This window comes from Ambystoma mexicanum, chromosome 3p (assembly GCF_040938575.1).
Source record: "Ambystoma mexicanum isolate Mex_15411 chromosome 3p, UKY_AmexF1_1, whole genome shotgun sequence".
Taxonomy (NCBI): Eukaryota; Metazoa; Chordata; class Amphibia; order Caudata; family Ambystomatidae; genus Ambystoma; species Ambystoma mexicanum.
The window spans coordinates 321,134,380-321,146,506 of NC_090925.1; the positions used below are offsets into that span (position 1 = coordinate 321,134,380).

The following is a 12,127-nucleotide window of genomic DNA, read 5'->3' on the forward strand; positions in this document are numbered from 1 at the left end:
GCCCTTTGATGGCACGCAGTTGTTTGGGCTCAAGGCTGGTGAAAGCCTTGAGAAATTGCAGGCCTCAAAAGCTGCGGCCAAGTTGCTCAGTGTCGCTATCACAAAGCCACATACATCGCACCCTACAACTCAGGCTTGGAGGGGTAGGACCTTTCGTTATTACTCATTTATAAGAGCAAGAGCGCTGGCCAATCAAAGAGGTTAGAGAAGATTCCCTCATAGTGGACAGGGAAGAGGTACTAAGTCCGCCCAAGCATCAGGTTCTTTAACCTCAGCCGCTGCTTCATCTGCCTCAAAACCCCTCTGAGGCTTAATGCACAAGACCCTGATAGGAGGCAGGCTTACTCCGCATCTGAATTAATGGCGGGGCATTACTTCAGATGCTTGGGCTTTGCAAACATTAGCCCATGGTTACTGCCTCCCCTCTTTAAGAAGGCCTATGGATCATCCACCGGTAACCGCTCCCGCTAAAATCCAGATCTGTTCCTCTTGCAGGAGATTTCCAGCCTGCTAGAGAAAGGTGCTATAGAACCAGCACCTGTGGTGGAAGCGAACAGGGGGTGATACTCGCCTTACTTTCTGTTTCCCCAAAAAGGACAGAGGATTGAGTCCCATTTTGGGCTTGAGATACTTGAACAGGTTCTTCAGGAAGGACAAGTTCAAAATGGTTACCCTTTTTCAGATCCTTCAGGCCCTTCAGCTTCAGGATTGGATGGTGTCATTGGACCTTCAGGATGCTTACTTTCGTGTGCCTATCCATCACAAGCACAGAAGGTTATGCAGGTACGCCATTGGTGTTTCTGATTATCCCCACCCAAGGTGAGGGCTTAGCACATTCAGCAGATGATCACCAAATTCCAGAATGCCGAGCGTCTTCCGGCCTTTGACTTTTTGAGGTTGCTCGGCCTCATGGCATTTTGTAATTCCCTGGTACCAGAAGCTTGCCTGAGGATCTTCTCTCGCAACAAGCAGGTCAGGCTCTCCATCCAGAGATCAAGCCTCTCAACCTTCACGCATGGTTTCTGAGAGGTTGTTATATATGGATTGGGACCTCTTGGCGATGTGTAATGTAGGTGTTGCTTTCAGCCAGAAAGCCAGCAACGAAATCTCTCTATCGCTGCTGTTGGAACAAACTCTGCTGCTAGTGCAGAAAGAAGAATGTGGATCCTTTTCTGTACGATGCACCCATGGTGTTCTGTTCTTTTACATTGGGGCTGCAGGTTGGCACAGTTAAGGGATACCTGGCAGCGCTTTCCATTTTTAAGCGCACTTCTGAGCAAACGTCTTACTTTAAGGTGCCACTGGTAATTCAATTCTTAAAAGGTCTCACAAATGTGTTCCCTCCAACCCCTTTTGTGGTTCCATTTTGGGATTTGAATCTAGTGCTACATTTTCTCATGTGTGCTCCGTTTGAGCTACTTCATTCTTGCCCTTGAGATTCCTGCCTTTGAAGACTGTCTTCTTAACGGCTATAACTTCTGCATGCAGGGTCAGCGAGTTGCAGGCCTTGTCGTGTAAGCCACCATTTACAATTTTCTACAAAGAAAAGGTGGTATTAAGAGGCCATCACTTTTGTTGGATATACCAAGCACAAACTGAGTCTAGCAGTTACTAAACAAGCCTTATCCCATTGGACAATTTTATGTACTACGAAATGTTACAGGCTAGCTTATTTCATCTGCCTTACTAAGAGGGGTGCCGATTCAGGACATCTGTGCGGCAGCCACTTGGTCATCAGTACACACCGTTCGTAAACATTATTGTATAGACTCTGCATGATGCGGGATTTGGAAAAGCTGTGCTTCACAGCGTTCATGTCAGTCCTTGAAAATTCTTACTCCCTCCTTCAGTTCCATATTGCTTTGGGAGGATATCATAAGATGAGGAATACGTGGGAGGACACGATCCATTTGAAGAACAAGTTACTTAACTCTGGTTACGTTCTTTTGACTGGATGTTCCTCCCACATATTCCTCATCGCCCCTCCCATCCTACCCCTCAGTAGATTTTCACCTTTCGTTTCTTGAGTGCCTTGTCTCTGTGACCTCACACATGCCTATTCTGTATGAAGAAGGCGAAAAAACAGAGAAATTAAGTAACAGAGGCATTGCATGCTATTTATACTGTCAATGACGTCAACCTCGATAGGGGACGGACGCCGTCGAGGGACATCGAATCGAAGACACCCTCTACAGCAAAAAAAATCACTGAAGCAGCTGATGCTGGATTGGAGATATCATAAGATGAGGAATAATTGGGAGGAACATCCAGTTGAAAGAACGTTACCAGGGGTAAGTAACTTGTTCTTCTGCTGAATGGGGTCAATTCATTTGCTACACCCGATTTGTTTGAGAACACCAATATTGTTCACAACCTAAAGTATTTTAGTGAAGCTTCTCTGATGGACAGCACTTCCACTTTCAAAATTGTTCCAGCATCGCTGACTTCCATTGATCTTTTTGTTCCCCCTTAGTGAGCCAGTTCTGCTTTTTTGTTTTTAATGTGTTCTCTTTTTATTCCCTAGACCTGTCTTTCCATTCCTGAGATCAAGACAGCATTCAGCGACTGCATCAACAAGATTGGCAAGCGAGACTGCCTAACACAGGCGTGTTCCGCGCTCACAGGGTAAGCACAGAACCAGGAATTGGAAGTCCCTCCCTGGGCTTTCAAAAGTCACGATGATGCATTACCGCCGGCCCCCTCTGTGTTTGTGTTTGGTTTGGATAAGTACTCCAAGTTTGTTTTCACTCTAAATGAAAAAAACTCCCTGGTGATTGATCCATTTCATTAGCTCAGCCTGTTACTATGTTCCAGAAGACTGAGTTGCCAGCTGTGTCATCTCACCAATGCCCTGAAACCCTGTCACGCTGATCTTTTATCAGTCCCTTCACATTTTTAAGGCCTAAAGTTAACAAAACAGCATACAAATATTATGTTAATTTACATTGTCCAATAATTGACAAAATAACAAAGGCGCAATTACATATGAGACTTTTGTTAATTTTTAAGGCAACTAGTTTGTTTTCCCACAGCAAGGATTCGAAAGTTGGTTAAATATAGCTGCATGTATTTTTTGAATGATTTTGATAGAATCTTAAGACAAGACTGTGTTGCAAAAGATGTATTAATCACCAAGGAAGGAACTACATGATGTTTTAAGAGAAATGGGTTCCAAGCCTGTTGGTTTTCACTCCTTATAAGCAGAACAGCATTCTCTGGTTGATTAGCTTCGTCTTTATTGATTGGCTTAGTCTATATATAACGGACTCGAAGGTTACACTGCTTGCAGCATTATACAGCGTGACTGTTTGTCGGCTCCATCACGAATGTAAATGCCAGGTAGTGCATCTTGCACAATTGCTGCAGTGGTGGTGGTCTCACAAACTAATGACAAGCTGTGTATCTCTCCCAATAATGCCAAGAAGTTAATCATTTTGCTGCTGCCCCTTGCTTATGAATTCCTTCCTGCCACAGATTCCTCATCTTCTATAAATCTTCTCCAGCATCAGCTGTCTTGGGACAATGTTTGGCCACTAGTGGGCAATATGCTTTTACCCTTGTCACTTTAGGGTGCCCATGAGACCGGATGAGGGGTAGTGTATATGGAGCTAGCAGTGCCCCTCAGCCCTCTGTTCCGTTTATCCTCTTGGTATGCTGCTTCAGGAACTTTACCAGCAATTTATTTTACCTACATGATGCCTAATGCCCTAAAGGTGTTCTGTGCACTGCATGGATTGTGCTTGACCAAATTCTGTGTTTGATCCCCACAGTTTCTGCCTTGGGCAAGAGCATGATGCAGAGAATTGTGGCTCGTTTCGATAATTGCACCCGAAAGAACTCTGGGGGAATGCTGCAAATGTCTACACCCTTCTTAAGAAGGGCAAGAAATGCGCTCCTTCAAAGTCTGTCTTCTGAGGCATCTTCTGAGTATTTTAGTTTTTTTTAGACCGAACAGGTGGAACCCCACTCTTGAGGATGAGAGGGTAAAATGCCACAAAAAGGCACGCTTTTCCCAGCGACACATTGAAGCAACATTCTTTTTACTCCTCCTCCAGAAAGAAGACACCTCAGAGGAATCACCTCCCAAGGTACCGTTCCCCACAAGCTCCTCTACTCCTGAACAGTGGCGGGAATTCAGTTGTGAGGTGTGAGACATCTTTACTGAGGCATCAGCAGCTTTGGCGCAGGTGGTGGAGCCATGGCCTACTGAGCTTCCTCAAGCTGACAGAGGCACTGGGTTAGACAAAAATCCCATGTCTGCTGTTCGGTTCCCGTTCCCAATGTGGTGACTACTCCCATCCAGGCAGTGCGGCTGGGCTTTTGGCTATAGATGAGTCGGCAACTGCTTTCTCTGTACCAGCTCTGAGATCTCAGTTGATGGTACTCTGCCTTCCAGGACACAATCATTTTCTAAAAGGGGCCAAACCTTTGATGAACGTGGCCACGTCCCTTATGGACTGGTGCCTTTAAATACTGGAGAGGTAGAATACTTCACTGGGGCAATTCTGTGGCCAGGATGGGATTCTGACCAAGCTGGCTTCTGATTGATAGAACATCAGTGGTCTAGATACCTCACCGCAGCTTGATTTTATGCAATCTTTGGCTTATGGAAAGTACCATATATCTTCTCAGGAGACTATGGCAAAGTAGTCCGGACACAGCAGACTTTGTGGCTACTGCCATACGTACAGCTGCTACTCTTTGTAGCCATTCCTGGATGAGGTTGTCTGGGTTTGTCGCAGATGTTGAAGCAAAATGTCTTAACATAACGTTTGGTGGCAATAACCTGTTTTGGTCCAAGGATGATTCGATCCGTGAGAAGTTAAACCTCCAAGACCACAGGAAATTCTGAAGGCTTGGTTGTCCATCATTCTCCAGCCTCTGCTAACCGGTCACATTCCTTTAGGGCTTATTCCTATTTTGCTCACTGTGGTAGAGATCAAACAGGCAAAGTCTTTACATCTGGCACTCTGAATAGTCAAAGGTGACTCAGTGTGCTTTAGCCTTGCATGATTTGAGTTCCACTCTCTATTTAGGTTTTTCAGGATGGCTAGCCCAGGCGTTTCATCTCCCTGTGGCCCAACAAATGGATTTTCCTAAATCTCGTATCCCAATGGGAGCAGATCTCTTGTCGATACTAACAAAATATTTTGCACCAGATTAGAATGGAGGTGAAGGATCACCCAGTCCATGCTGTTTTCATTCATGAATTGGACTATCTTTAGATCTTCTGATTTGATGTTCCTTAACTTCAGGGCATAATGTAGAAGCCTCAGAACATTTTCCTGATTTAGGATTATGCCGTCCTTCGTAGTGTGAGAAACCAGGAGGTGTCTCACCCACTAGTCTTGGCTCTGTCATCCAGGTGACCAGGACACGGCCATCACCTTTGGATCCAGTTCCTGGGCGTGGACCAGTACGGGAGGATCACCTGTGTCGGGGGTCTTCGGGGAGTTGCACACCGGATGGTGAGATGTGGTATCTCCTTCCTTGTAACACCTTTACCCCATCCTACCAAGTAGGATACTTGGGAACTCTACCCTCTGCCCCCTTTACAACACAAACACTTTCTCACTGACAGCCCACTCTAAGGGAAAACAACTAACACCCGAGCCGTGTAACTGACATGTCCCAATACTATTATCAGGCAAGGTCAGGCAATTATCGACAATCACGAATACCTGACTGCCATTACACTTCCCCACACGGATAAAAGGCGGATCATGAGAACATACTCTGAGCGAGGCAAAGCACACAAGGAAACAGCAGTTTCGAGACGGCAGCAGAGCAAGAGAGGAAAGGGTGGCAAAACCAAAAGAGATCGCAAGGAGGGAGATTGCCTTGACCTTTTCAACAAGGAACCGTTACTTCCCTGAAAGCTCAAGAGAAAGCGTGAGACCAGGAAACCAGGCTGAAGAATCCTGCACTGTGTGCCGGCGATACGAGGGGCCCTCCCACGTCAATAATCAAGGCTGCGAGAAACACCAGCCACTGTGGTACTGCCCTTGGCTCCAAGAACAAAGCTGATTCAGTGAAAGCAACACAGCCGATGAGTTGGGGAGACCGATACAAGACTGGTCTGTGTTGAGGCCAAGGTTGCAAGCAGCAACATTGCATGGCAAGCGCCAGAACGAACATTGTTAAATCATGTGTAATAAGAGATGCGAGTGAAGTTAAAATGCTGATGGGTGATTGAACTTTAAAGCAAGCTACAATGCCTTTGACAGAGTGGTCCAGCACCGCATGGGTGCTCAATCGAAGGTCTCTGTAAGGTATCCAGATGAGGAATAACGAAAGTAGATACATTTGATCCAAGCCCGGCGGAGGGAGATCATTTGAAAGTGAACTAATAAATGTGAATCCAAGTGGTCCTGCGACAGTTCTAGCAAAATCCAGCACACAGTAGAAGGTCTCCGATTTTGACGAAATAGAGAATGTTTCGAAAAGTGGGTCTGAACCCGGCGGAGGGGGCCCTGGGGTGAATCGAGAATCACCCAAGAAGGCTGAAGAGAGAGGAACTTTTGAATGCTTGTTTGTCGTATCAGGCCCTCTGAAGTAAGAGACTTTGAATGGCAAAGAGACTTTGGTACAGAAGATTTGAACTGCATCCTCATGCTAGAGAAGCCAGAGACAGTGCTTAGCTCTTGTGTGCTGCCTTGTCCTGTGCTGAAAAACGTGGGGAAGGGAAGCCCCAACGGCTTGAATATCTGGGCATATAATTTCTTGAACACTTTTCTTTTGCATAACATTGTTTCCCACACTATTTGTATTTGGAATTCAGGATTGGCAATAAGTTTATTAGTATAGGCCTTTTATTTTGACAAGACACCACTAGGACTGCGTTATTATTATTTGATGGTCATAGCTTGCTCCCATCTTTAGATTTAGGTTTAGATAGGTGTCTATCAAACCCAATTGAAGTTCAATAAACACCCTTGAACTGTGATCACTTGTGTCTGTCCTACTGTTTGATACCATGCCTTCCTTACAGTAGCGATTAACCTTTCTATTGCGACTACCAAGTTAGGAGTTTCATCGGGACCCCTAAATTTCATAATTATTTCTTGGTGGGGTGAAGGCTTTCCCCCTCCCCGCCCCACCCAACATCTTTTCAGATTTTTGTATGTATCCTCAACCTTTTTCTTCTTTCCCCCAAAATACAAACATCTAGGACATCCAATTCACAATCAACTTGATTTTTTAATACAAATGTTGTGGTCGAATTCACCTTCAACTTGATTTCTAGGAAAAATATTGAGAGGAAGGATGCTTTCTCTGGAGAATGATTGATTCTGCTGTTCATTCCCATAAGTTGTCTTATCAGGCGCCTCATCTTCATTATCTCTTCTGAGAAGGGCAAAAGATCCAGACAGCGAACCATCTCCTCATCCATTGTCACCTCTTCTTTAGCCAGGTCAATGGTTAAATCCGCTCTCGGCTCCTCCCTTTGAACAGTCAAAGGGTGCTATGCCTTCATCGGTCTTGACTGGTTTGGTTTTTGAAGTTGTCAGCTTACGCATGAACGCCCTTGAGTCATTAGATTTCGGTTTGTTCATTTTTTCCTGAATTTTTGTCTTTTTCTGTACAATACCATCACCTTTTTTCATAAGCTCTTTCATCTTTGTGATCTTTGAGAAATCAAAGGGCTTGGAGCAGGTGGTCTTGTGATTTAACCCTTTGGCTGGTTCATACACAGTTGCCTCTTGCACTTCATTGTGTGCGTTGTTCTCGGCAATCTCTATGACCTGAGTTTCTGATGCTTGTTAATCTGCTTAGAATCACATGCTGTGCATATGGTCCGACATCCAGTGGTAACCGCGGAGTATTGTATCTTGTCTTTCGGGGGACCGAAAGGGGACGTCGGCATAGGCGTGTCTGAAACACTATCGCTATCGTGACGTGTGTAGTACCCAAAATCCCTCACGCGCCGAGGTCCCTCAGATTGTTTTCTTTCCGCCCAGATAACTGGTCGCCCTATAGCGGTGCTCTTCATGAGACATGGTTTAGCTTACTGAATTGTCGGTTTAATCCCTGTTAAGTCACTTTGCCTATCAAGAACATCTTCGACGAAGACTACGGGGGAATCGTCTATGGCTGTGGGTTCCGGCGCCTAAGATCCGGCGTTAGGACCTCCACGTGGTCGGGTCCTCTGACCGGCCTACACAGTAGGGAGAGTGGGCTCGGGGTTTGCCATACTGCTATGATGTCTTTCCTCTTTTCCACTTCTTTCCTTTTTGGTCTGGTCACCCTTCCCTTCTGCTATGGAAAGGACTCCATTTAGATTTTGCCCTGTGTGTAGGGTCAGATATCCGTGGAAAGACGAGCACACGTCGTGTAACGCTTGTCTCCCCCTAGAGCACTAAAGCGGTGTTCGGTGTGTAAACTCCTAAACCTAAAACCCTTAAGGAGCGCTGGTTGAAGCGGTGGGCCGCGTACGGAATGTCACGCGTGGAGCCTCCCTCCCCTGCCGCGACACCAGCCGAAAGTGATGGGGGTACATCGGATGACCAAACGTCCAACACGGACGTTATAGACCTTGAGGCGGACTATTCTAGAGCCGCCACACCCGTCCCCGACCCTTCCAGGCTCGACTCCGGTCTTGCTACAGGGACCACACCCGGTGACAGGGGCGTACAATCGCACCGCACAAAGCACACAACCCAAGCGCCCTCCTCGACGACTTCGTCGAAGAAGGCGAAAGCGCCATCGGATTGATCTGATCCGAAGCCTTCCCCGCATCCGCAGCAGTGCATGACGACTGGGCTTAACAAACATAAGAAGGGCGCTACTCCCCAAACTGCACACGCCGAAGTTTCTGAACAAGAAACTTCGACGAGTTCCAAAGTTTCCAAGGCCCGTGTAGACCCGAAAACTGAGTAGGCCTCTACCCGAGAAGCGATCATCGGAGGCGTTGTCTCCCGAAGATTCGGTGACTATCAGTAAGAGCATCAATAGGATTGCTACGGCGGTGGGCCTATACCGGTTTCACCCACAGTTATGGGCGAATCCGCCGAAAGGTTTTCCACGGATTTGGAAGACGATCCCGAAGACTCTTACGAAGAAAGCCAGGTACCCCTCTCAAGCACCCTGAGGAGATCCTCTCAACGCCTTAGGGCGGAGGACCCGGTTCCTGCTCAGCTGGGTCCATTTGGATTATCCAAGTGGACCACGGAGCAATTCGAGGGGTGTATGGATCGGCTGGAGCAGTTTTTCAGAGCTTCTGATCAACCTCTGCCGAAAAAAGCTTGGGTAGACCCTAACCCTCAAACACAAGTTGCCCAACACCTAGATGTCCAACACTATGTTGACTATCAAGAAGATGTCCAGAAAGACACGTATAGAGACATCTATACAGAAGAAGAGGCAGCTTTTTTTCTGGACAATTATGGGGAAGATCAAGGTGCAACGGACAACTGGGAGGACACCCAGCAGGATGATCACAATTCTGATATCGTTTGCCTCGACTCTCCCCCATCCACCCTGGTTCGACAAGCTCCCCCGGTGGATGATCAAATGGCTTTCAACATGTTGAAAAAAGCAGCGGAATTCTTTAAAATTGCCACGCTTGAAGCCTTGCCCGAACAAGATTTCGTGGAGCCACTAAGCCAGTCTATCCCTCTCTTGAGCTCTGTAAAGAGACGGCTGGCCCCTTCCTAACTCACACCCGCTCAGACTAGGGCTGTGAACCCAAGGGTCGAAAAACTTTTCCGCCCCTCCCCACCGACCCGCTTTATATCAAAGGGCATGCAATCCCAGACTCGCTGGTGGTGACCAACACTCGCAAGAGAGCAGGGGTTCCCCTTGCCACTGGAGAGTCACCCCCGGACAAGGAGTCCAAAAGGTTGTATGCCTTAGGCAAATGGGTCACGTCGGCGGCCGCTTATACTGTCCAGATTGCCAAGAACACAACGTTACTGGCAAGCTACGTCGTCGCCCAATTGAACCTACTCCAGGAAGGCCTTCAGGAGGTTCCGGAACCAACCACAGCCAAGCTTCTCGCCATTGTCTCGGAGGGCAAACTTGCCAATCAGAATGTTGTAAAGAATACCCTGGTCTCCGCAGAGACAGCAGGCAGGTCTCTCGCACAGGGTACTCTCCTAAAGAGACACGCGTGACTGCGCATGTCGGGCTTCAGGCCTGAGACCCAGGCATCCATCATCATCAACAAACCCATCGAAGAGGCCAACCTCTTTGGGAAGGCGGTAGACGATGCGTTGGAGACAGCCAAGAAGGAGCACAAGACTATTAAATCGTTGCACCAGATTTCCCAAAAACCCTCTTCACAGAGGGGCAGAAATTCTCAGCGGTCCTTTAGAGGACCAATCCGCGTCGCTCAAAATAATTTCGGCACGGGCAACTTCAACTCAAGTCAACCGCCTGCAAGCCCCACTTACTATCCCCAGAGGGGTCAGAAGTGCAGAAAGAATAGAGGCAGAGGCTCCAATTCCAGAGGTGCGTCAACCTCGGGTCAGAAATGACAACCGAGTTCAGGTCACCTCCCATGTCTCCCCGGTCGGGGGGCGATTAACCTCTTTCCTCAAGGCATGGGAGGGGATAACTTCAGACCAGTGGGCATTAAAGACGGTCGCCCACGGTTACTGTGTGGAATTCGCCCGACCCCCACAGTTCAGACCGCCGAAACATCGACGCCTTTCACCGGAACATCTGCAGATCCTGGTCCAAGTGGTGGAGGCGCTGCTGGGAAAGGACGCCATAGAAGCCGTCCCGATTCTTCAGGTAAACAAGGGTATCTATTCAATATACTTCCTTGTACCCAAAAAGGATCTCACCATGCGTCCTGTTCTAGACCTGCGCCCAGCGAACAAGTTCATAAAGCCCCAGAAGTTTTGCATGGTAAAACTGCAAGAGGTGATCCCATTGCTAAAACAAGGGGACTTCATGACAACATTGGATATGAAAGATGCATACTTTCATATTTCAATGCTGCCAGCGCACAGAAAATTCCTAAGGTTCCTGATTCAGGACAAACACTACCAGTTCAAGGTACTCCCCTTCGGCATAGCCTCGGCGCCAAGGGTGTTTACCAAGGTCCTGGCAGTGGCAGCAGCACACCTGCGCAGACTTTCAGTTCCAGTTTACCCTTACCTCGACGATTGGCTCGTTCGACGTTTGTTTTTCGAACACCCAAAAGACAGTAGACATACTGTTCAGCCTGGGATTTTCCATCAACGAAAAGAAATCCAGCTTAGTCCCCAGCCAAGTAAAACAGTTCCTGGGGGCTCTAATTCGTACGGAAGACGGTCTAGTCTTCCCTTCCAGCGAGAGGGTTCAGAACATGCTCTCTCAAGTTCCTCAGTATGTAGCCAGTCGGGAGGTGAAGGTACGCAAAGCTATGCGTTTGCTAGGGATTATGGCATCATGCATATACTTGGTCCCCCATGCGCGGCTGCGCATGCGTCCCATGGAAGAGTGGCTCAACAGCCAGTGGTGTCAGGCCAGCGGACAATGGGAAGATCTGTAAGTTGTCTCGCCAGCCCTCGTTCTCTCTCTGCAGTGGTGGTCGAGGGAGAACCTCTTGAAGGGGAAAACCTTCACCGCCCCTGCATTGGAAGCCACTCTCACGACGCATCTCTCACAGGGTGGGGGCTCACCTGCTTCAACAGACCGCGCACAGAGTGTGGTCCCCTCAGGTAGCGTCCAACCATATAAACCTACTGGAGCTAATGGCAGTGTTCAAAGCATTGAAAGCCTTTCAGGAGCAACTGCAAGGGAAGACAGTGCTGGTCCTAACCGACAGCACAACAGCAATGTATTACCTGAACAAACAGGGGGGCACTCACTCTCCAGGGCTATCCAAGCTGTCTCAAAACTTCTGGATATGGGCTCTCAAACACAAGATGTTCCTGATATCCCAACATGTTCCAGGGGAACTCAATCTTCTGGCAGACGTACTCAGCAGAGATTTTCCTCTGCCAGAAGAGTACGAATGGCGCCTGCACAGAGACATTGTATCCAACATCTTCACAGAATGGGGGTTTCCAGAGATCAACCTGTTCGCTACTCAGGAGAACGCACAATGCCCAGATTCATCCTCCAGGTACCCACAGAACCGATCCAAGGGGAACGGTCTCTGGATAACTTGGTCGGGGAAATTTGTCTACGCTTT

General features: G+C 47.8%; 1 protein-coding gene across 2 annotated transcripts in view; it reads left to right on the forward strand.

The window, feature by feature from the left end:
- The window catches only part of ARFRP1 (ARF related protein 1), a 377,172-nt gene that overhangs the window by 325,193 nt on the left and 39,852 nt on the right, over nt 1-12,127 (forward strand). For both annotated transcript variants that reach the window (XM_069650886.1, XM_069650887.1), the window contains exon 7: nt 2,525-2,625. In XM_069650886.1, the coding sequence (XP_069506987.1) occupies nt 2,525-2,625 (101 nt within the window). The remainder of the gene's footprint in view (nt 1-2,524; nt 2,626-12,127) is intronic.